At 40.6% G+C, this 25,469-nt stretch overlaps 1 protein-coding gene across 1 annotated transcript in view; it reads left to right on the forward strand.

Annotated features, from left to right (window-relative positions):
- efcab2 (EF-hand calcium binding domain 2) overlaps positions 1 to 25,469 on the forward strand; it is an 89,474-nt gene that overhangs the window by 31,170 nt on the left and 32,835 nt on the right. The window contains exon 4 of the mRNA XM_072580422.1: positions 2,380 to 2,459. Coding sequence (XP_072436523.1) covers positions 2,380 to 2,459 — 80 coding nt within the window. The remainder of the gene's footprint in view (positions 1 to 2,379; positions 2,460 to 25,469) is intronic.

A 25,469-nucleotide genomic window follows, 5' to 3' on the forward strand; every position in this document is an offset into this window, starting at 1 on the left:
TATTATCATGGAGGCATAGTGTCATACAACATAGAAACAGGCCCTTCAGCCCACTATGTATGCTGGCCAACAAGCACCAAACTACACTAATCCCATTTACCTGCACGTGTTCCTTAGCCTATTGTGCCTTGACATTTTAAATGCTCAGGCAACAGTGAGGACTGCAGATGCTGGAAATCAGAGTCTAGATCAGAGTGGTGCAGGAAAAGCACAACAGGTCAGGCAGCATCTGAGGAGGAGGAAAATCAACGTTTTGGCAAAAGCCCTTCATCAGGAATGATTCCTGATGAAGGGCTTTTGCCCGAAACATTGATTTTCCTGCTCTTCGGATGATGCCCGACCTGCTGTGCTTTTCCAGGACCACTCTAATCTAGATTTTAAATGCTCATCCAGATGCTTCTTAAATGTTGTGAGACTGCCTGCCTCCTAGGCACCATGGTCCATATTTCTACCACCTTCTGGGTGGCAAAAAAAAAATTCTAAGATCTCCTGTAAACCACTTGCTCCTCATCTTAAATGTGTGCCTCAGGTCTTAGATATATCTACCATGGGAAAAGATTCTCATGACCTACTCTGTCTATGCGTATCATAATTTTGTATACCTCAATTAGATTCCCACTAAACCTCCTCTGCTCCAAGGAAAGCAATCCAGCCTATTCAGTCTCTCCTCATAAATGAGACATTTCATCCTTGGTAACATACTGGTGAGTTTTCTCTGCAGTGTCTCCAGTACACTCGTTCGAATAGTGTGGTAACCAGAACTGCATACAGTATTCCATCTGTGGCCTAGCCAATGTTTATAAATTGTAGCAAGACTTCCTCGCTCCTATATTGTATGCTGTGGCTAACAAAGACGAGTATTCTGCCTTCTTCACCACCCTGTCTACCTGTGCAGATACCTTCAGGGATCTATGACTTGTACGTCAAAGTCCCTTTGTTCCTCAGTACTCCCTCGGGATCTGCCATTCATTATGTATGTCTTGTCCTATTAGACCTCCCAAAATGCATCACCTCACACTTAGCAGGATTAAATTTCATATGCTATTGCTCTGCCCAATTTATCAGCTGGCCAATGTCAGAGATTGTAGCTCAAGACCATCCTCCTCACTATTAACACCACCAATTATTGTGCCATCTGCAATCTCACTAATTATACCTTCTATATATTTGGGGGAGGCAATAGACTAGTGGTATTATCACCAGACAGGGGAGCACGGTGGCTCAGTGGTTAGCACTGCTGTGTCACAGCGCCAGGGCAACTGTCTGTATGGAGTTTGCACGTTCTTCCCGTGTCTGCATGGGTTTCCTCCGTGTGCTCCGGTTTCCTCCCACAGTCCAAAGATGTGCAGGTCAGGTGAATTTGTCAGGTGAAAGTGTTAGGTAGATTAGTCATGGGTAAATGTCGGGGAATGGGTGGGTTACTCTTCAGAGGGACTTGTTGGGCCGAAGGGCCTGTTTCCACACTGTGGGGAATCTGTAGGGAATCTAAACTATAATTCCAGAGTCTCAGGTAATATCCTGAGGAGCCAGGAGGATGCAGGAATTTGAATTCAATAAAAATAAGTTTGAAGTTAAGAGTCTCACGATGATCATGAAATTGTTGCCAATTGTTGGAAAAACCCATCTGATTCACTAATGTCCTTTAGGGAAGGAAACTGCCAATCTTACTTGGTCTGGTCTACATGTGACTCTAGACCCACAGCAATACGGTTGACTCTTAACTGCCCTCTGAGGAATTAGAGATGGGCAATAAATGCTAACCTAGCCAGCAATACCTACATACTGTGAATGAATTTTTAAAAAAAGTGACTCAGCACCAATCCCTGTGGTATGCTGGTGGTACAGTCTTCCAATTATAAAAATAATCTTCCACCATCACCTTTTGCCTCCTAATTGTAAGCCAGTTTGGATCCAGTTTGCCAACTTGCCTTGGATCTCGAGAGCTCATACATTTTGGACTAGCCTTCTGTGTGAAGTCTTGTCAAAGGCCTTACTGAAGTCCACATAAACCAAATCAACTGCATTAGCCTCATCAATATATTTAGTTACTTTTTCAAAAAAACTCAATTAAATTAGTCAGACAGCATCTCCCTCTAACAAATTTGCGCTGACTATCCCTGATCAATCTCTGTCTTTGCAAGTATTGATTAATCTAACCTTCAGAATTTGTACCCAATAATTTCTCTACCACAGACTAACTGATCTGTAATTACATAGCCTATCTCTGCTGCTCTTCTTGAACATGGTCATTTGTGGCCAGTGAAGTACTGTATTGCAATTGTATCTGGTTGGTGTCTAGAGGAAGATTAATGGAATTAAAATATTAATATACCTGAGTTGTTTTATATTGTAATTTTGTTTTGCAATTTCTATTTAAAGGTGGAGGAAGAGGAACCCACGGGATATATACAACTTGATAAGTTCCTTCCTATGATGACTAGAGTGTTATTAGAAAGGAAGTGAGTTCTAAGTCTTTATTTGTTGATTTATATACTAATTTCTTTAAGTGCCTTGATAACTAATTTATGAAGTAAAAATTTATTACTGTGATGATCAAAAATTTCCAATCTGTTACAACATCGTTTGATAACATCCAAACAGATATTTTGCCACACTTTCTATAAATATTTTTAGGACTGCATATTAATTATTGTTCCATATTCCTAATCTTCCGCAGATGCTTAAATAAACTTCATTGGTGTTAAACTGCTGGGATGATTGGGAATTTTAGCAGTTTGTGAAAGTGAGGTGCCAGGCCTGAGAATGGCCGATTCCAACTCATTTATGTTGTTACCTGTTGGCATCAAAATCTTGTCTGAAAGATCTTACACAGATCGCTGATGTGTTTTCATTGAAATTCCATGTGTAGACCTTCTCAGTGTTTTCCTTAGGTCTCTCTTTGTATTGTTCAGCGGACTGCAGTTGTGGGAGCCACCAATTTTCTCTGGGGGCAACCTAGCAGGGACTAAGATCTAATTCAAAAAGTGTAATCTTTTTAAGTTTTCGTTTTTGGATTTTGTAGGATGTTGAACTATCATAGAATTGAATAATGAAGCAACAGACATTGTGATGAATAGTGCCACCATGTGCCCAAAGTATTCATTAACATCCTAGAAACCCTTTTCCAACACAGACTTATTTCACTTTGAATTACAGCTCAGACAGTGATTGAGTTTCATTTTGAACTACTAATAACTTTGATTTGTTTCTACTGTTCTATGGCCATGTTACAATTGAAACAATGATATCCATGCATGATTCAGTCACGGTGGATTTTGTTTGGTCCTTTTAGCTTGTGTTCAAAGTTTTGGATTTGAGGTTTTGCCTTCTAATAACTTTTATTTCCTTGGACCCTGTGTGTTAGTCAACCGTATTCATTTTATCAACTGTACAGGTTTGGCTCCAGCAGGAGTTTGGAAAGGCAGTGATCAAAGCTATACTGCTTACTGGGAGCCGATCCACATGCTGAGCTGCCTGCAACAGGTGGTCTGAATTCATCACAGCTTCAGAGATTTTCATCACCCTCTGATGCATTTAGGTTACTGTTCCAAATTGATTTTCTGATTTTTTTAAATTCATAGAACTGACCCACATCTATTTGCCTCTATTTTGAAATCTAAATCTAGAATATTTATAGATATATCAAGTGCACCTTTCACCACAACAGTGAGAGACTGTTGTAATTTTAGATTTTTATAGAGTTGTTTTGTTTTGATTTACTGATGATTGATTAACAGTTTCTCTACATGAACATATTTCTCCAATGATATTAAAACTACATATTTTTATTCTATTCATGCTGGCCTTGAACTTTTATTTACTCTTATTAATCCTTTATGGGATCTGGGCATTGCTGCCAAGGCCACCATTTGTTGACCATCCCACAGCCCTTTCACTGGGTTGCTTGCTAGGCCACTTTCAGGAGGCCGCTAAGAGATAAGAACATTGCTGTGGTCCTGGAGTCACATGTAAACCAAACCAGGTACAGTTAGCAGATTTCCATCACTAAAGAACATTAGTGAATTCGATGGATTTTCAGTGACAATTGATGTTGACTTCATGGCTACCATCACTGAGCCTAACATTTTGTTTTCATATTTGCTTAATTGAATTTTAATTAACCACTATTCATGGTGGGACATGTCCCTTGGGCAATACTTTGGGTCTCTGTGTTATTCTTTTGTTGACTACTATGCTACTGTCTCCCCTTATAATTAGCAATTACCTTGTTTGTGATGAACAAACAAACAAATTCAGTATTTTACCCTGTATAACCAAGTTTTCTTCAAAATGATGGATATTGGCATTTAGGAAAGAAGTTTACAGACTAAATTGGCTAATAATTAGATACTAAACGATAAATAAAAAGTATTTTCTGAGGATAATTGACTGCCTAATTATTATCCCTATTTACACAAGTGTTCCTTAAGTCTGTTTATTCACGTTTCTACATATTAAAGAAATGATTTTTGTTATATGAAATGAAACAATGATGATGATTATATCAAGGAAACAAACCATTTTGTTATCTAAATGTGATAAATATCTGAATTTTCTTAATAAACTACGTTTCCAGAAATTGAAATTAATAATGTACTCCCTGTGCTTTGTACTGTACAGGTACATTTTCAGTTTAACTGCATTGTTTTTATTCTTTTATTCCTCTGACTTGCAAATTATATATAATCATCTGGTGTGGAATTCTAGCATTTGGTCACTGATGTGATGTGACAAAGATTGAAATGAAAAGAGGATTCCCTGTAAAATTGACTGCACAAAGGCATCGTATTGTATTTAACAGTTATTATTTTCCCCATCTTCTATACCAATTATGGATAGAATGAGAAAAATTATTGAGGCTGCAATTTACATATAGGTAGGAGAGAGGGAAGTTTCAGATGGTGTTATAAACCAGAGTAGTAGTGCCTGAATGACTACTGGTATTACCTGAATCAATGGTAAATATTTCAGTCAATATTCTTTGATTTTTAACTGTAAAATGAAATTATATGAATTGCAGTAGGATTACATTCATCACTCTAATCCTACTATTCCATGAGTCACATCAGAGTTGAGATAAGGGAAGGATTTTCAGGATGGCAACATATAACCAGTGGAGTGCCACAGAATTCAGTGTTGGGATCACAGCTATTAACAATATATATTAATGACTTGAATGAGGAAAGTGAATAGAACTGGTCAGGTTTGTGGGTGACACAAAAATAAGTAGGAAGGCAAGTGGTGAGGATAACACAAAGCATCTGCAGAGGTATATGGACAAATTAAGAAAGTGAGCAAAAACTTGGCTGAAGGAACATAATGTGGGAAAATATGAGGTTATGCACTTTTGCAGGAAGAGTAGAGAAGCTGAGTATTATTTAAACGGTGAAAGCCTGCAGAAAGCTACAGAACAGAGGGATTTGGGAGCTCTTATGCATGAATCACAAAAAGCTAGCATCCAAGTTCAGTGATAATAGGGAAGGAAAATGGAATTTTGGCCTTTACATCTCAGGGAATGGAGTATAAAAATTAGGAGATTTTGCTAAAACTATATTATGTGCAATTCTGGTCTCCCTCCTATCAGAAAGATGTTAGAGTTATAAAGTCATACAGCACAGAAACAGACCCATTTTGTCCAACCAGTCCATGCCGACTACAATCCCAAACTAAATTAGTGCCACCTGTCTGCACATAAGCCATATCCCTCCAAACATTTCTTATCCAAATATCATTTAAACGCTGTAACTGTACCCGCAGAGTTGACTCAGCCCTAAACTCTGAAGTTCCCAGTCAAATATCTCTCTGTCTCTCTACCTCGCTTACCTCCTTTAAGACCCTCTTATAACTTACTTCTTTGACCATACTTTTGACCTAATATCTCTCTAGTGGCTGGGTGTTACACTTTAATACTATTGCTCTGTGACACAAGTTGGAGGGTTTAATTATGTTAATAATACTTTATAAATATAAGCTATTATTGTTTTCAATGAAATATCAGGAAATTTAATTTTAATTTGTTTTCATTAAATTTTATTTTAATTTTCTCAGCTGCCACCCCCTTACCCTTCCCAGCAATGCCAACATTGGGAACAAATCTGGATTTTACCCAGCTATTACCATTCTCTAAAATCACCATTACACCGACCTGTAAATATGACGAACTCAATTAATAATGAACTATGTTCTGATAAACATTAGGGAACAACATGTATTCAAAGTGTCATAGTGTTCTCAATATTTATGTTGTGAAACCTGGAAAGGTTCAGAAAAGATTTTCCAGGATGTTGGCAGGATTGGATGTTTTGAGCTATAGGGAGAGGCTGAATAGTGAGTTTTGAGAAGATTTGTAGCTCAAGTTGAGGTTCTGGATGTAGGATTGCTCGCTGAGCTAGAAGGTTCATTTCCAGACGTTTCGTCACCCTACGAGATAAAATGTTCAGTGGTGCCTCCGGGCGAAGCACTGCTGATCATTCCTGCTATCTATTTGGGTTTCTCTGGGTTGGTGATGTCATTTCCTGTGGTGATGTCATTTCCTGTTTTTTTCTTTGGGGGTGGGAGATGGGATCTAATGCGATGTGTTCGTTGATAGAGCTCCAGTTGGAATGCCATACTTTTTCTTATAATATATTTTTATTAAGAAAAAATAGATTTTTAAATATTACAACAAATACAAAACAATACAATTCAAAACAGTACAAAAATAGTACAAAAGTAAACCCAAATAATAAAAAGAATTCCCCAACCCACCCTCCTGTACAAATGTATAAACATATATAGAGAAATATAAAATTAAAAAAACTTAAACTAGCTGTTTAAATAAATAAATAACAACAAACAAATAAATAGTAATAACTCAGCCCAGCCAAAAAACACTCATACGTTCACAGTTCCTCCTCCCTGGATATTGGACCTATGAACCACAATCGTTACGGCTATATAAAAGCTCTTATTAGTGTGGCAGATAAATCTGGGTCCAGGTATTTCAAAAAGGGTTGCCATGTCTTGTAAAAATTTTCAGTTTTGTGGTGTACCGTATTTGTGAGAAAATCCAGGGGAATATGCTCCATAACAATCTTCCGCCAACCTGACAGGCCTGGGGGGGTTTTCTGATATCCATCCTAGCAAGATATTCTTCCTTGCACAGAACGTAAGAATATTGAAAAGCTTTTTCTTATGCGCGTCTGCAGGAAATACAATGGGTAGGCCCAAAAGGAGAGAAATAGGGTCCTTCTCCACCCCTACACCCAAAATCCTCTCCATTGCACCCGCCACAATATGTTTGAAGCCTGTCACAAGACCAGAGACACTGGGTAGGAGTGCCCGTGCAGACCTTGCACTTGGGACATGCTGAAGATACCCCTGGTTTAAATTTTGACAAACGGTCTAGGGCTAAGTGGACCCTGTGGAGAATCTTCAACTGTAAAGCATGGGTCCTATTGCAAATTGATATCTTCCTTGCATTCTCCCAAATATCCTCCCATGCCTCTGAAGAAACTTCAACACCCAGCTCTCTTTCCCACATCTTGCAGAGTCGATCATACTCATCTGAGGTGGCACCCCCCAGTTGGTGATATAGAGTACTGATAGAGAGTGTACTCTTAGCCCTTAGTACCCCTCTTTCTATGTCAGATTTGTAGGGATCAGTCAAAAGTGTGGTCCTTTTTTGAATAAAATCCCTAATTGAAAAAAAACGAAAGAGGTCTCTATTAGGTAACTCGTACTTCCATACTAACTGAATGAAGGACATCATTACGTCTCCCTCAAATAAATCACCCATGCAAGATACACCCCTAGCTGCCCAACGTTTAAATCCTGAATCTAACCGACCCGGTTGAAAACCCGGCATACCCACTAAAGGTGTAAACAAAGATGTTTTGCCAATATTACCTTCTCTCTGCCGAATTGCCCTCCATGCTTTAACAGTATTGATGACTATTGGGTTATGGCAATATTCCCTAACTGTCCTCACCTTGTCCAAAAGCAGCAAACTGGTAAGGGGGTACCTTGCCTGGGAGGCTTCGATATCTAGCCATATTAAAAGAGGGTCCACACAAACCCAATCACTCACGTTGGTCAAAAGCGAGCTTAATTGGTAATCTTTAATGTCTGGAAGGTCTACTCCCTCCAATCTGTGAGGCAACTGCAGTTTGGCTATGGCGCCAGATAAAGGAGCTGAACCAGCCGTTCAGTCCCCTGAGTGTTTGTTTATTGAAAATCAGGGGGAGCATCTGTATAGGGTATAGCAAATGAGGGAGAATATTCATCTTAATAAGCGCTATCCGACCCAACCACAAGACTGGAAGTGCCTCCCATCTTTGGAGATCTTGTTTAAATTTCCAAATAATTGAGTAAAATTGGCTTTGAACAGCCAATCAGAACTGGAGTAATGAATATGCCCAAATACACAAAACCCCCGTGTGACCACCTAAATGGGAATCTATAGTCACTCCCAAGAGCCAACTTTTTCGGAAGACCACCCATAGGCATAGCCTCTGATTTAGCAAAATTAATCTTATACCCTGAAAAAGCGCCAAACGCGTGAATGCATTGTATCAGGCAAGGCACTGAAACTGCTGGATTTCTCAAGAAAATTAGAACATCGTCTGCATATAGCGAGATCTTATTTAATTTTGACCCCACTTCTGGAGCTGATGTATTGAGTTCCCCCATGAATGGCCTCTGCCAACGGTTCAATCACCAACGTAAAAAGTAATGGTGAAGGGGGACAGCCCTGCCGGCTGCCCCTAGAAATATTAAAATTGCTTGATCGTACCCCGTTAGTGATGACTGCCGCGAGAGGTACACCGTAGAGAACATTCACCCATCTTATGAAAACTTCACCCAGACCAAACCGGTCTAGAGTATAGAAAAAGTACAGCCACTCAACTCGGCCAAATGCCTTCTCTGCATCTAAAGAAATCACCAATCCCTGTATTGACTGCTGTTTGCGTGCTTAAATTACGTTAAGCAGCCTCCTAAGGTTATTGGAGGATCTGCGACCCTTTTAAGAAGCCCGTCTGATCCTCTTTAATAATAGAGGGTAACACAGTCTTCGGCCTTAACGCAAGAGCATTAGAGAGGATCTTAAAGTCCACATTTAAGAGCAAGATGGGCCTGTATGAAGCACAGTCTTCTGGGTCCTTCCCTTTTTAAGGACAAGTGAAATATTGGCCTCTCTCAGAGATGGTGGGAGATAATCTTGATTGTATGAATCATTAAACATATTCAGTATCACGCCTGACAGTATCATTATAAATTCCTAATAGAATTCATTGGGACGTCCATCAGGACTGGGCACCTTTCCACTCTGAAGCTGCCTCACAGCTTCCTGCTCTGATAATGGGGCATTGAGAAAGGACTGTTGTTCGGGAGTCATACCCGGGAGCTTCAGATCTCTAAAACAGGATTCCATTTTGGCCTGCCCCTCCTCACAATTCTCAGATTGATATAACTTAGAGTAGAATCTCTGGAACGCCACATTAATCTTTTTAGAATCACATGTTAGGTCCCAGACCCCTCCCTAATCGCCGTAATGGTTTGTAGGGCACTCCTCTTTCTGGCAAGATATGCTAAGTATTTGTCTGGCTTGTCACCATACTCGTATAACCTTTGTTTTGCAAAAGCCAGCTCCTTCTTTGCCGTCTGCGTGAGCACGGAATTTAATGCAAGCCGCAGCACCGTAATCATCTGTAGTTTGACCAACGAGGGTCTGTCAAAATAAGCCTATCTCGGCTGCCTTCAACCGTGCTTCAAGGAGACATTGCTGCTCACCCTTAGATTAGATTAGATTACTTACAGTGTGGAAACAGGCCCTTCGGCCCAACAAGTCCACACCGCCCCGCCGAAGCGCAACCCACCCATACCCCTACATCTACCCCTTACCTAACACTATGGACAATTTAACATGGCCAATTCACCTGACCTGCACATCTTTGGACTGTGGGAGGAAACCGGAGCACCCGGAGGAAACCCACGCAGACACGGGGAGAATGTGCAAACTCCACACAGTCGCCTGAGGCGGGAACTGAACCCAGGTCTCTGGCGCTGTGAGGCAGCAGTGCTAACCACTGTGCCACCGTGCCGCCTTCTGCCACTTCCTACTGGTGGAATATGAAATAACTAACCCTCTGGCATAAGCTTTGGCAGTTTCCCAGAGAACAGATCAACCGAACCTATGTTGATGTCTAGGAATGCCCGAAATTCCCTGGAGAAATACTTCACAAACTTGCTGTCCATGAGAATAAAGGAGTCCATTCACCAGTACCTTGAATCCACTGTAGCATCCTTAATTTTAACCATGAGGTACACTTGAGCATGATCAGAGATGGCAATATTACCAATTGCATAAGATGCCACCAGATCCAGGGTTATCGCAGGGGTCAGAAAAAAATCAATCCTCGTGTGACATCTGTGTGGATTGGAGAAAACCGTGAAATCCCTCTCTGTAGGGTGGCGATGCCTCCAGACGTCCACCAACTCTAATTCCCCCACACAAACCCAATAACTGTTTAGTTTGTGCAGAGGGTATCCAGGGACCTTGAGGCAGCCTGTCTACTGTGGGGTCCATGAGACAGTTAAAATCTCCCCCTATAATGAAATGCCGAGACTTGAAACTTATCAGTTTAGAAAAAGCATCTACCAAGAATTTAAGAGGATGAGCTGGGGGGACAATAAACATTTAAAATGCCATATTCTTCCCCTTTTATCAAGGCTTTAAGAATTACAAACCTCCCGTATGTGTCTTTAACACATTCCAGCAATTTAAATGGGAGATTTTTCCTAACCATATAGCCACTCCCCTACTTCTGGTATTAAATGATGAAAAATAAACTCGGTCAAAGCCATTCTGCTCTAATTTCAGATGCTCCTTGTCATCCAAATGTGCCTCCTGTAACAAAGTAATATCCACCTTCTCCCTTCTAAGACTCAATAGTACCGTCTTCCTCTTAATTGGTGAGTGACATCCCTTGATATTCCAGGTACATCATTTAGTCAAATCATTCACAATAATCTTCTGCAATTACATTTAAATTCCAGAGAGGAGGAACCCAAACCACAAATTGCTGAGCCTTAGTGTCGCAAGGTCCACCAAATAGAAAAACTACATAAACTAAAACCACAACATTTAACAAACATACAAAATTATTAAATATAAAAAACAAAAAAAAACCAGGAAACAAACCAATATATAAAGCGCCAACAGCGCTGAGTATGGGAACTCACCCCCTGCCCGGAGAGAGCAACTACTCATCCCGAACTGCCCATAAATAGGCATAACCATCTCAACCACCTTCATTTCTCCCAGCCAGAGCCGCATCACAAGCACAAGCTAAAAAGAATAAAAACCCCATAGAATATCAATATGAATAAAAAAAATTCTTTCATATAAAAAAGGGGGGAAATAAATACCCCACCCATCCTTTGGTATGTCCTAACTTAGAAATTTAAAATGGACACCTTAACAACCGTCAGACATAGTTTGAACCAAATTATTATCAATAGAGGTAAACAAAAGGGGAAAAAAACAAAGCTCCAACTGGATTTCCTCCATTTCTCTTATAGAATGATAAACGCATACCGAAGCAACAATATTTGTACATACTACAATTGTTTAACTTAGGTTAGTTTGTTCACAAAGTCTCTTGCCTTCTCCGATGTGTCAAAGAGATGCATGGATCCATCTAAAATGATCCGAAGCACTGCCGGATAACTCAGGGAGTACTGAATCCCATGCTTCTTCAGTCTTCTCTTGACACCATCATACGATTTTTGTTTCTTGATCACCGCCGCTGAAAAGTCCTGAAAAAACATGATTTTAGACCCCTCGTAAATTAGGGCCTTTGGATCCTTCCCCTGGAGCCTGGAAGCCTCCATGACTCTCTCCTTACCCCGGTAATGATGGAACCGCACCAGGAAAGGACGAGGGCGTTGTCCCAGACCCGACGTCCGTGCTGCGACCTGGTGAGCCCTCTCTATCTTCAATCCTCTCATGACAGTCTCCAAGTCAAGGAATTTCGGAAGCCAATCTTCTATAAATTCTGCAGGCCACGCACCTTCTTTACCCTCAGGCAGACCGATGATCCAAATGTTTTGTCTCCTGCCCCTGTTTTCAAGATCATCCACTTGGTCACGCAAATTACGAACCTGCGTCTTCAGGGCTTGGATCTCATCCTTGAATGAACTGGCATCAGCTTCCACCACTGTGACCCTGTGCTCCACCTCATCCGTCCTCTTCTCCAGGTCCCGCAGCTGCTGCTCATGCTTCTGCAACATGAGAGAGACTGGAGTCAGTTTCTCTTCAATCTGTTTCCCCAACATCTCATGAGTCTTCCCGAGATGGTTCACCAGGTCCTGGAGAGTAATCGGCTCCGCGGCTGCTGCAGGCTGAGCTGCAGACCCAGCCTCAGATGCTCCTCCTCCCTTTTTAGGCATTTCTGGAGAGCTGAAAATACAGGTAAGTCAATTTTTAAATGCTTCTTGGGACTCCACAATCTTTCCAATGCCCCAAGAAATCCCGATAGCCTGGGTTGGGCGGGTTAAAGGACCGTTCTGTTCCTGCTGCGATGCGAGGCTCATCGTTGCAATCTTCTCAGATCGCCGCCATCTTCGATCCCCAGAATGCCATACTTCTAGGACCTCTTGTATGTGTCTCCAGGAACATGAACATAAACTAGCCATAAAACGATATGACCCCCTCTCACTAGTATCCTTACATACAGATAAAGAAGGATACCACTTCGACCAGGACAACACATCCATCCTAGGACAAGCCAAACAGAGACCACTCGAGAATTCCGAGAAGCATGGTATTCCAACCGGAACTCTATCAACAAACACATCGAGTTAGACCCCATCTAACACCCCGAGAAAAAAAATCAGGAAATGCCATCACCACAGGAAATGACATCACCAACCCAAAGAAACCCAAACATATAAAAAGAAACCAGGAATTATCAGCAGTGCTTTACCTGGAGGCCCACTGAAGATGTTACCTAGTAGGGTGATGAAATGTCTGGAAATGAACCTTCTACTTCAGCAAGCAAACCTACATCTAGAGACTGAATAGGCTGGGGCTGTTTTCCCTGGAGTGTTGGAGGCTGAGGGGTGACCTTATAGAGGTTTTTAAAATCTTGTGGAGCATGGATAAGGTAAATAGACAAGATCTTTTCCCTGGGGTGGGGGAATCCAGAACTAGAGGGCATAGGTTTAGGGGGAGAAGAAAAACATTTAAAAGGGACCTAAGGGGCAACCTTTTCATGTAGAGGGTGGTGCATTTATGGAATGAGCTGCCAGAGGAAGTGGTGGAGGCTGGTACAATTACACATTTAAAAGGCATGTGAATGGGTCTATGAATAGGAAGGGTTTAGAGGGATATGGGCCATATGCCGGCAAATGGGATGAGATTAGGTTCAGATATCTGGTCGGCATGGACAAGTTGGACCGAGGGGTCAGTTTCCATACTGTCCATCTCTATGTGTCTTTACAAAGCACTGGTCAGACCACAGCTGGACCACAGTTTTGGGTTCCTTATCTAAGGAAAGATAAACTGGCATGGAGGCAATCCAGAGAATATTTAATGGGCTGATACTGGGTATAGAACAACTGTCATATGAGAACAGATTGAATAGATTGGACCTTTACTCATTGGAACTTAAAATAATGAGAGGCAACCTTACTAAAACTACAAGATTCTTGACAGGGTCGATGCAGAGAGGTTGATTCCCCCCTGTGGGAGAGTCCAGGACCAGAGAGTATTATATCAGAATAAGGGGTCGCATATTTAAGACAGAGATGAGGAGGAATTTATCCTCTTAGAATGTAGTGAATCTGTGGAATTCTTTCTTCCAGATAGCTGATGAAGCTGAGTCATTAAGTATATTCAAGGCTGAAATAGACAGATTTTTAATCAATGAGAGAATCAAGGGTTATGGGAAAGAGGGAGGAAAGTGAAGTTGAGGATTATCAGATCAGCTGTGATCTCATTGAATGGTGGAGAGACTTGATGGGCTTATAAAACAAAGATACCGTATATACTCGTGTGAAACTCAATTTTTGAGATTATTTTTAAAGGTCCAATTTATAGGGTTGACTATTACTTGGGCACTAGTTTTGAGAGGCTGAAATTCATGCTGCAGTTTGAAATACTATTATTAACAGAAGTTAATTTGATCGCTCAACTAATCCCAGGTAAAGAAGAAAAACACAATGAATTATGGTAATGGTAATTACCGGATAAAAGCTAGAGAAACAAGAATGAATTTACTGGTAGTAAATTTTATTTATACATACCGGTATGAAAATCTAACATGTCAAAGATTAATTGAAATCCTGCAAAATCACACTGTACAACATCGTCATGGCCTGGTACAATGGCACACTTAAAATGAAACATTTATTAAATTCTGAATGTGTAAGTGTCTTGAACTTTCCCGCCAACTTCTTTCATTTCCTTCCCATTCACTCTTGTATGTAACGAATTTCAGCAATATTAACAAATTTGTCAAAGAATTAAAGATATATGTAGCTAATATATCTCAATTTTATTCAGATATAATGGCACAATTAAAATGATAAACTTTTTTTATAATATATTTTTATTAAGAAAAAATAGATTTTTAAATATTACAACAAATACAAAACAATGCAATTCAAAACAGTACAAAAATAGTACAAAACTAAACCCAAATAATAAAAAAATTCCCCAACCCACCCTCCTATACGAATGTATAAACATATATAGAGAAGTATAAAATTTAAAAAAAACCTAAACTAGCTATTTAACTAACTAAATAAATACCTAACAACAAACAAATAAATAGTAATAACTCAGCCCAGCAAAACAAAACACTCATACATTCACAATTCCTCCTCCCTGGATATTGGACTCATGAAACACAATTGTTACGGCTATATAAAAGCCCTTGTTAGTGTGGCAGATAAATCTGTGTCCAGGTATTTCAAAAAGGGTTGCCATGTCTTGTAAAAATTTTCAGTTTTGTGGTGTACCATATTTGTGAGAAAATCCAGGGGAATATGCTCCATAACAATCTTCCGCCAACCCGACAGGCCTGGGGGGGTTTTCTGATATCCAACCGAGCAAGATATTCTTCCTTACACAGAATGTAAGAATATTGAAAAGTTTTGCCTTATGCGAGTCTGCAGGAAATACAATGGGTAGGCCCAAAAGGAGAGAAATAGGGTCCTTCTCCACCCCTACACCTAAAATCCTCTCCACTGCACCCAGTACAGCGCTCCAATATGTTTGAAGCCTGTCACAAGACCAAAGACAATGGGTAAGAGTACCCGTACAAACCTTGCACTTGGGACATGCTGAAGATACCCCTGGTTTAAATTTTGACAAACGGTCTGGGGCTAAGTGGACCCTGTGGGGAATCTTCAACTGTAAAGCATGGGTCCTATTGCAAATTGATATCTTCCTTGCATTCTCCCAAATATCCTCCCATGCCTCTGAAGAAACTTCAACACCCAGATCTCTTTCCCACATCTTGCAGAGTCGATCATACTCATCTGAGGTGGCACCCCCCAATTGGTGATATAGAGTACTGATAGAGAGTGTACTCTTAGCCCTTAGTACCCCTCTTTCTATGTCAGATTTGTAGGGATCAGTCAAAAGTGTGGTCCTTTTTTGAATAAAATCCCTAACTTGAAAAAAACAAAAGAAGTCCCTATTAGGTAACTCGTACTTCCGTACTAACTGATCGAAGGACGTCATTACAGCTCCCTCAAATAAATCACCCATGAAAGATATACCTCTAGCAGCCCATTGTTTAAATCCTGAATCTATTATACCTGGTTGAAAACCTGGCATACCCACTAAAGGTGTAAACAAAGTTGTTTTGCCAATATTACCTTCCCGCTTCCAAATTGCCCTCCATGCTTTAACAGTATTGATGACTATTGGGTTATGGCAATATTCCCTAACTGTCCTCACCTTGTCCAAAAACAGCAAACTGGTAAGGGGGCACCTTGCCTGGGAGACTTCGATATCTAGCCATATTAAAAGAGGATCCCCACAAACCCAATCACTTACGTAGGTCAAAAGCGAGCTTAATTGGTAATCTTTAATGTCCGAAAGGTCTACTCCCCCCAATCTGTGAGGCAACTGCAGTTTGGCTAATTTAATGAGGGGCCGTTTAGGTGCCAGATTAAGGAGCTGAACCAACTGTTCAGTCTCCTGAGTGTTTGTTTATTGAAAATCAGGGGGAGCATCTGTATAAGGTATAGCAAACGAGGGAGAATATTCATCTTAATAAGCGCTATCCGACCCAACCTTGAAGTGCCTCCCATCTTTGGAGATCTTGTTTAATTTTTTTAAATAATTGAGTAAAATTGGCATTGAACAGCCAATCCAGAACTGGAGTAATGAATATGCCCAAATACAAGAGCCAACTCTTTCGTAAGACCACCCATAGGCATAGCCTCTGATTTCGCAAAATTAATCTTATACCCTGAAAAAGCGCCAAACGTGTGAATGCATTGTATCAGGCAAGGTACTGAAACTGCTGGATTTCTCAAGAAAATTAGAACATCATCTGCATACAGCGAGATCTTATGTAATTTTGACCCCACTTCTGGAGCTGATATATTGAGATCCCCACGAGTGGTCTCTGCCAACAGTTCAATCACCAACGTAAAAAGTAATGGTGAAAGGATACAGCCCTGCTGGCTGCCCCTAGAAATATTAAAATTGCTTGATCATACCCCATTGGTAATGATTACAGTGAGAGGTACACCATAGAGAACCTTTACACATCTTATGAAAACTTCGCCCAGTCCAAACCGGTCTAGAGTATAGAAAATGTACGGCCACTCAACTCGGTCAAATGCCTTCTCTGCATCTAAAGAAATCACCAATCCCTGTATAGACTGCTGTCGGCATGCTTGAATTACGTTAAGATCCTCCTAACGTTATTGGAGGATCTGCGACCCTTTATGAAGCCCGTCTGATCCTCTTTAATAATAGAGGGTAACACAGTCTCCAGCCTTAACGCAAGAGTCTTAGAGAGGATCTTAAAATCCACATTTAAGAGCGAGATGGGCTGTAAGAAGCACAGTCTTCCGGATCCTTCCCTTTTTTAAGGATAAGTGAAATATTGGCCTCTCTCAGAGATGGTGGGAGACAAACATGACTGTATGAATCATTAAACATATTCAGCATCGGGCCTGACAATATATGTATAAATCCCTTATAGAATTCACTGGGAAGTCCATCAGGACCGGGCGCCTTTCCACTCTGAAGCTGCTTCACAGCTTCCTGGACTTCTTGCTCTGATAATGGGGCATTGAGAAAGGACTGTTGTTCGGGAGTCACACCCGGGAGCTTCAGATCTCTAAAAAAAGATTCCATTTTGTCCTGCCCCTCCTCACAATTCTCAGGCTGATATAACTTAGAGTAGAATCCCTGGAACGCCACATTAATATTTTTAGAATCACATGTTAGGTCCCAGACCCTTCCCTAATCGCTGTAATGATTTGTGGGGCACATCTCCTTCTGGCAAGGTGTGCTAAGAATTTGCCTGGCTTGTCACCATACTCGTATAACCTTTGTTTTGCAAAAGCCAGCTCCTTCTTTGCCGTCTGCGTGAGCACGGAATTTAGTGCAGACCGCAGTGCCGTAATCCTCTGTAGTTTGACCAACGAGGGTCTGTCAAAATAGGCCTTCTCGGCTGCCTTCAACTGTGCTTCAAGGAGACGTTGCTGCTCACCCTTCTGTTGCTTCCTACTGGTGGAATATGAAATAACTAACCCTCTGGCATAAGCTCTGGCAGTTTCCCAGAGAACAGATGAGCTATCAACTGAGCCTATGTTGATGTCTAGGAATGCCCGAAATTCCCTGGAGAAATACTCCACAAACTTGCTGTCCATGAGAATAAATGGGTCCATTCGCCAGTACCTTGAATCCATTGTAACATCCTTAATTTTAACCATGAGGTACACTGGAGCATGATCAGAGATGGCAATATTACCAATCGTACAGGATGCCACCAGATTCAGGGTTACCGCAGGGGTCAGAAAAAATTAATCCTTGTGTGACATCTGTGCAGATTGGAGAAAAACATGAAATCCATACCTGTAGGGTGGAGACACCTCCAGATGTCCACCAATCCTAATTCCCCACACAAACCAAATAATTGTTTAGTTTGTGCAGAGGGTATCGAGGGACCTTTAGGCACCCTGTCTACTGTGGGGTCCATGAGACAGTTAAAATCTCCCCCTATAATGAAATGCCGAGACTTGAGACTTATCAGGTTAGAAAAAGCATCTACCAAGAATTAATGAGGATGAGCTGGGGGACAATAAACATTTAAAATGCCATATTCTTCCCCTTTTATCAAGGCTTTAAGAATTACAAACCTTCCATGTGTGTCTTTAACACATTCCAACAATTTAAATTGGAGATTTTTCCTAACTAATATAGCCACTGCCCTACTTCTAGTATTAAATGATGAAAAATAAACTCGGTCAAAGCCATTCTGCTGTAATTTCAGATGCTCCTTGTCATCCAAATGTGTCTCCAGTAACAAAGAAATATCCACCTTCTCCTTTCTAAGACTCGAGTACCTTCTTCCTCTTAATTGGTGAGTGACTTCCCCTGATATTCCAGGTACACCATTTAATCAAATCATTAGCCATAATCTTCTGCAATTACATTTAAATTCCAGAGAGGGGGAACCTGAGCCACAAACTGCTGAGCCTTAGTGTCGCATGGTCCACCAAATATAAAAACTACATAAACTAAAACCACTACATTTAACAAACATACAAAATTATTAAAAGTTAAAACAAAAAAAACAGAAAACAAACCAACATATAAAGCGCCAATAGCACTGAGTAGGGGAACTCACCCCCTGCCCGGGGAGGGTAACTATACATCCCAAACTGCCCATAAATAGGCATCTAACCATCTCAATCACCTTCATTTCTCCCAGCTACAGCCGCATCGCAAGCACAAGCTAAAAAGAATAAACACCCCATAGAATATCAATATGAATAAAAAAAACATTCTTTTATTAAAAAAAAGGAGAATAAATACCCCACCCATCCTTTGGTATGTCCTAACTTAGAAATTTAAAATGGACACCTTAACAACCGTCAGACATAGTTTGAACCAAATTATTATCAATAGAGGTAAACAAAAGGGGAAAAAAACAAAGCTCCAACTGGATTTCCTCCATTTCTCTTACAGAATGATAAACGCATACCGAAGCAACAATATTTATACATACTACAATTGTTTAACTTAGGTTAGTTTGTTCACAAAGTCTCTTGCCTTCTCCGATGTGTCAAAGAGATGCATGGATCCATCTAAAATGATCCGAAGCACTGCAGGATAACTCAGGGAGTACTGAATCCCATGCTTCTTCAATCTTCTCTTGACACCATCATACGATTTTTGTTTCTTGATCACCGCCGCTGAAAAGTCCTGAAAAAACATGATTTTAGACCCCTCGTAAATTAGGGCCTTTGGATCCTTCCCCTGGAGCCTGGAAGCCTCCATGACTCTCTCCTTACCCCGGTAATGATGGAACCGCACCAGGAAAGGACGAGGGCGTTGTCCCAGACCCGACCTCCGTGCTGCGACCCAGTGAGCCCTCTCTATCTTCAATCCTCTCATGACAGTCTCCAAGTCAAGGAATTTCAGAAGCCAATCTTCAACAAATTCCGCAGGCCGCTCACCTTCCTTACCCTCAGGCAGACTGATGATCCGAATGTTTTTCTCCTGCTCCTGTTTTCAAGATCATCTACTTGGTCATGCAAATTACAAACCTGGGATCTCTTCCTTGAATGAACTGGCATCAGCTTCCACCACTGTGACCCTGTGCTCCACCTCATTCGTCCTCTTCTCCAGGTCTCCCAGCTACTGCTCATGCTTCTGCAGCATGAGAGAGACTGGAGCCAGCTTCTCTTCAATCTGTTTCCCCAACATCTCGCGAGGTTTCGAGAGCTGGTTCACCAGGTCCTGGAGAGTAATCTGCTCTGAGGCTGCTGCAGGCTGAGCTGCAGGCCCGGCCTCAGATGCTCCTCCTCCCTTTTTAGGCATTTCTGGACAGCTGAAAATACAGATAGGTCAATTTTTAAATGTTTCTTGGGGCTCCACAATCTTTCCAACACCCCAAGAAATCCTGATGACCTGGGTTAGGTGGGTTAAAGGACTGTCCTGCTCCTGCTGCGATGCGAAGCTCTGCAGTGTGATCTTCTCAGATCGCCGCCATCTTAGATCCCCCAAAATGATTAACTTTTTAACAATATTAACTTTTGGATGTATAGTGAACAAAGTGCGATAAGTACCGAAAGACTTAGTATGGTCTGAATGAACAAATGAATCAAAATGTGCTGTAGTAAGCCGAGTGGGCTAAGTAGAGTTGTGAATAAATCAATGAATAGAGACCCAATATAATAAACAAAGAATGATGAATAGAGTTACCAGTATGAATGAATGAATGTGATTTTGTTTAAGTGGGCTAATGGAAACATGCAGTTTTCTTTGTAAGAGGTTTATAATGCGATATAGTAGGATGGACCTTTACATGAGATATATGGAAAATACAAGATTTTTTGGCCAAAAGTAAGGGGGTGGACTTTTACTGAGATCGACTTTTACATGAGTATATATGGTACTTTTCCCAGTCATAAAACATAGAACAATAGTCCGCAGAACATAGTTCTGTGCTGTATTGTTCTATGTTCTATGTAGAACAGGCCCTTCGGCCCTCGATGTTGTGCCGACATGTGAACTATTCTCAGCTCGTCCCCCTACACTATCCCAAAATCATCCATGTGCTTATCTAAGGATTGTTTAAATCTCCCTAATGTGGGTGAGTTGACTACATTAGCAGGTAGGGCATTCCACGCCCTTACCCCTCTCTGCATAAAGAAACTGCTTCTGACATCTGTCTTAAATCTATCACCCCTCAATTTGTAGTTAAACCCTCTCGTACAAGGTGAGATCATCATCCTAGGAAAAAGACTTTCACTGTCTACCCTATCTAATCCTCTGATCATCTTGTATGTCTCTATCAAATCCCCTCTTAGCCTTCTTGCCCATGAGAACAGACCCAAGTCTCTCAGCCTTTCCTCATAAGACCTTCCCTCAAGACCAGGCAACATTCTGGTAAATCTCCTCTGCACCTTTTCCAATGCTTCCACATCCTTCCCGAAATATGGGGACCAGAACTATACACAATATTTCAAGTGTATAGTTTTGTATAGTTGCAGCATGATATTGCAGCTCCGGAACTCAATCCCTCTACGAATGAAATCTAACACACTGTATGCCCTCTTAACAGCACTATCCACCTGGGTAGCAACTTTCAGGGATCTATGTACATGGACTCCAAGATCCCTCTGCACATCCACACTACCAAGAATCTTTCTTTTGACCCAGTACTCTGCCTTCCTGTTATCCTTCCCAAAGTGCATCACTTCACATTTAGCTGCATTGAACTCCATTTGCCACCTCTCAGCCCAATTCTGCAGTTTATCCAAGTCCCCCGCAACTTGTAATATTCTTCCAAACTGTCCACTACTCCACCGACTTTAGTGTCATCTGCAAGTTTACTAATCTAGCACTTATGCCTGTGTCTAAGTCATTTATAAAAATGACAAATAGCAGTGGTCCCAAAACAGATCCTTGTGGAACACCACTAGTAACCGTACTAGGAGAAAGTGAGGACTACAGTGCTGGAGACCAGAGTTGAAAAATGTGTTGCTGGAAAAACACAGCAGGCCAGGCAGTATCTGAGGAGCAGGAGAATCGATGTTTCGGGCATAAGCCCTTCTTCAGGAATGAGGGTGGTGTGCCAAGTGGGCTGAGATAAAAGGTAGTGGGGAGGGAATTTGGGGGAAGGGTGCTGGGAATATGATAGGTGAAAGGAGGTGAGGGTGAGGGTGATAGGCCGGAGAGGGGGTGGGGGAAGAGAGGTCGGGAAGAAGATTGCAGGTCAAGAGGGCGATGCTGAATCCGGGGGTTGGGACTGAGATAAGGTAGGGGGAGGGGAAATAAGGAAACTGGAGATCTCCCTAGGTCGTCTTCTTTCTTTCACTGTGTATGTGTTTCATATGAAAAGATACCTTTGATAGAGAGTGTTTCAATGTCTTGGGTCTCTCTCGATGGCAGTTACTCTGTCTGATTTTCAAAATGTCTGCCTTTTTTATACCCCCAACATTGGATTGTCTCATTGGTTTGAAGTTGGCAAAACCGTAAATTCAAACTCGATTGGGTTGTAATATCCTAAATTAAACTGATTGGTTAAATTTGAATTGTTGTCAAAACAGCAACCAGCTCTGGTATCTATTTCACAGCCAAATGTTACATATTTTCAATTTTCCAGTACACTATGAGACTGCTTCTTGCAAGCTCTCAGTGCAGAACAGCATTCACTCTCTCTTAAAGGTACAGTACATGTCTTCAACTGCCAGAGGAAGTGATGGATGCAGGTACAGTTACAACATTTGAAAGACATTTGGATAAGTACATGAATTGGAATGGTTTGGAGTGATATGGGCCAAATGCAGGCAAGTAGATCTAGTTTGGTTTGGGAACATAATTGGCGTGGACTAGTTGGACCAAAATGTCTGTTTCCATCCTGTGTGACTCTATTGGTTTAATATCAATCAAAACATATATTCGATGAAAATGTCAAAATAAATTAACAGTCAGTAATACAGAAATATAAAAGTATCTCCCTCTAAATAACCCACAAATCACTTTAGGAAAAGGGGAAAATAAACAAATTTTTCTGCAAAGATTGTCTTTCTGAAAAAAAAAGAAAAAAATTCTTTGACCTATAGGTTGCATTTAAGGCTTTGAGCTAGAAGATAAAGCATTAAATATTCTGGAGTCATTGCTCTGATGTTCTAGCATGGATAGTGTAATCACAAACTATGTATTACATGGTCTCTGAATCTTGCAGGCACAAATTACTCAGGAAATATTGAGATGTTTCCTCAATCACTTTTTCAAAATAACAAATAGATTTCTCCCTGAGGTCACTAACAGGGATTTTTCAAAAATGAAAGAGATCAGCTATGCAGCATATTCTAAGCAGGCTTCCCTCCAAATGAACCAGGTAAAACAAGCCCCTTTCAACGACAATCACTGTTAAGAAACAGTCCTAGCAAGGATGTACAGTTATCATCATCCATGTGACTTACAAGCAGCCTTTTTAAAAAAAATCTGATGTCCAAAGTGAACTCTCAATGACCTCTTTTAAATAAACTACTCCAGGTATTTCCACAAAACTTGAAATAAATCAATTTCTACAATCTTTCAAAACCTAAGTCTTCTAAACAATATTAAATGTAAAGTATCTTTGTAATGTAAGGCATGTGTATAAAGTGTATATTGAACTTATTAACCATTCTATTGCCTTAGTATGAGGCAGTGCAAGCCTAACCACTAGTGACACCATGTCGTGTATGTTTCATCGCCTTATGTGCAGTCAGATCCCTGTAGTGCTTATTTTCTCATTGACTCCACACATTTTTTTGATGGTTAGCTGAGAGTTTGATTTAAAATGGTCTCTCATGCTCTGAAATTGGACTATTCAAATAGTAACCCTTACTGCATGCATATAAAATTGCATGTTTCACTTTCTGAGAAATTAATGAGTTCATTGATTACATATAGGCATCCTTTTGCACTCAAATAAATATTCCCCTCAATAGTTAGTAGGTTCCCTATATTCTATTTCCAATTGTGATGGATTGGCAGAGCATAATGTGGCTGTAGTTAACCCTGGAGATTCAGATGACATCTTAAAGCAATAATAATAAAGCTCAAAATGTAGTTTAAGGTTCAAAGTGGCTAATTTCTTGAGATTGGCATGCAGATTTCATTTTCACATCTATCTAGTATTGGTTAATAATTATCATTGTCTAATTCTGAAGACACTTTTAGCTTAAATTTCAGGATTAGATTTTACTCACTGACTCATGCCTACCATTTCTGTACAGTGGTGAAATATAGGAAGAACATAAAAGGAACAAGGGATGAGAAAAAACCCATTTGAAAATTGATGGCACTGAGAATTACAAAATAGGATGACTGATAGGATATTGTAATTCAGAAAAGATTGAGCGTTTTAGTGCACAGATTGGACAGCTCTTATATCCAAAGGATGACCATTGATACTGCTAAAAATTGCAGTCAGTGTAATTTACCTTTGGGCTATGTTTCCCAGTATATAACAAAAAGATACTGTCAGACAATTCTAGTACATCTGCAGGCAAACATCTGTGTGACATTATAGGCTTACAGAACAAAAGAAAACAACTAATTTCAAGATATGCCATAACATATCTTCTTTTTGAGAAAATGGAAATTAAACAAATGAAAAACAATGTGTTGTTTTCCTCTATTGCACTTGCCTGACTAAGTAAAACATATCCAGATACTTAAAGGACTATCTTGTTGCATTTAGGAAATCACTACTTTGAACTATACCAGATAACTCCATAAATCACTGACAAAGTCTTCTTGACTGCAGAATGAGTTTTTAAAAATTCTTTACTGGGATGAGGGCATCACTGGCTAGGCATCATTTATTGTCCATCCCTAATTGCCCAAAGGGCAGTTGAGAGTCAACCACTTTGTTGTGGTTCTGGAGTCACATGTAGGCCAGACCAGGTAAGGACAGCAGACTTCCTTCCCTAAAGGACAGTAGTGAACCACATGGGCTTTTCTGACAATTGGCAATGGACTTATGGTAATCATTAGATTCTCAATTCCAGATATTTTTGAATTCTGCCATGGTGGGATTTGAACCTGGGTTTCTGGAATGTTATCTGGATCTCTGGATTAATAGTCCAGTGATAATACCACTAGGCCATCACCTCCCCTCATTAAATTCTAAATTGCTGGTTCTGGGTTCTACTGCCAAAGATGGAAAAGTCTGTGTTATGGACCAGACCAAACCCCCTCAAAGCATACCAAGAAAATAGCCTAGTCCCTAACTTTTATCTTATTTAAAGGCAAGTGTAAGTTGCTGTTCCAGATGTGATTCAATTTGTCAAACTACTTGACTTTAAGCAAAACACATTTTATTCTTACACCACAGTTTAAGTACAAACAAAAAAAAGCATAACTCTATTGAAATACTTTTGCAAAAGCCGGGAGACAGAGCTGTATCCAGCAGCTTTAACTCCAAAACCCAACTTCAACTCCAAAACCCAACTTCAACAACTGAAAGCAAAACTAAAACTGTGTGAGTGTGAGGCTGACTCCACCCACTTATGCTACCTTTATCTACTTTACAAAAAAACCCAAAGTTACTTACACTGCTTTCCATGGAGTGGACACCTTGTCACCAGGTTTACAACATGCCTCTTCAAGAGAAGCAGGACAGAAAAAATCCCTCTTAAAGGCACAACTCCTCACACTGTAAAGGACAAAATCAGACAATCATCCATGTAACCTGTCAAAACTGAACTCCCAATGTCAGTGATCA

This window comes from Chiloscyllium punctatum, chromosome 11, assembly GCF_047496795.1.
Source record: "Chiloscyllium punctatum isolate Juve2018m chromosome 11, sChiPun1.3, whole genome shotgun sequence".
Taxonomy (NCBI): domain Eukaryota; kingdom Metazoa; phylum Chordata; class Chondrichthyes; order Orectolobiformes; family Hemiscylliidae; genus Chiloscyllium; species Chiloscyllium punctatum.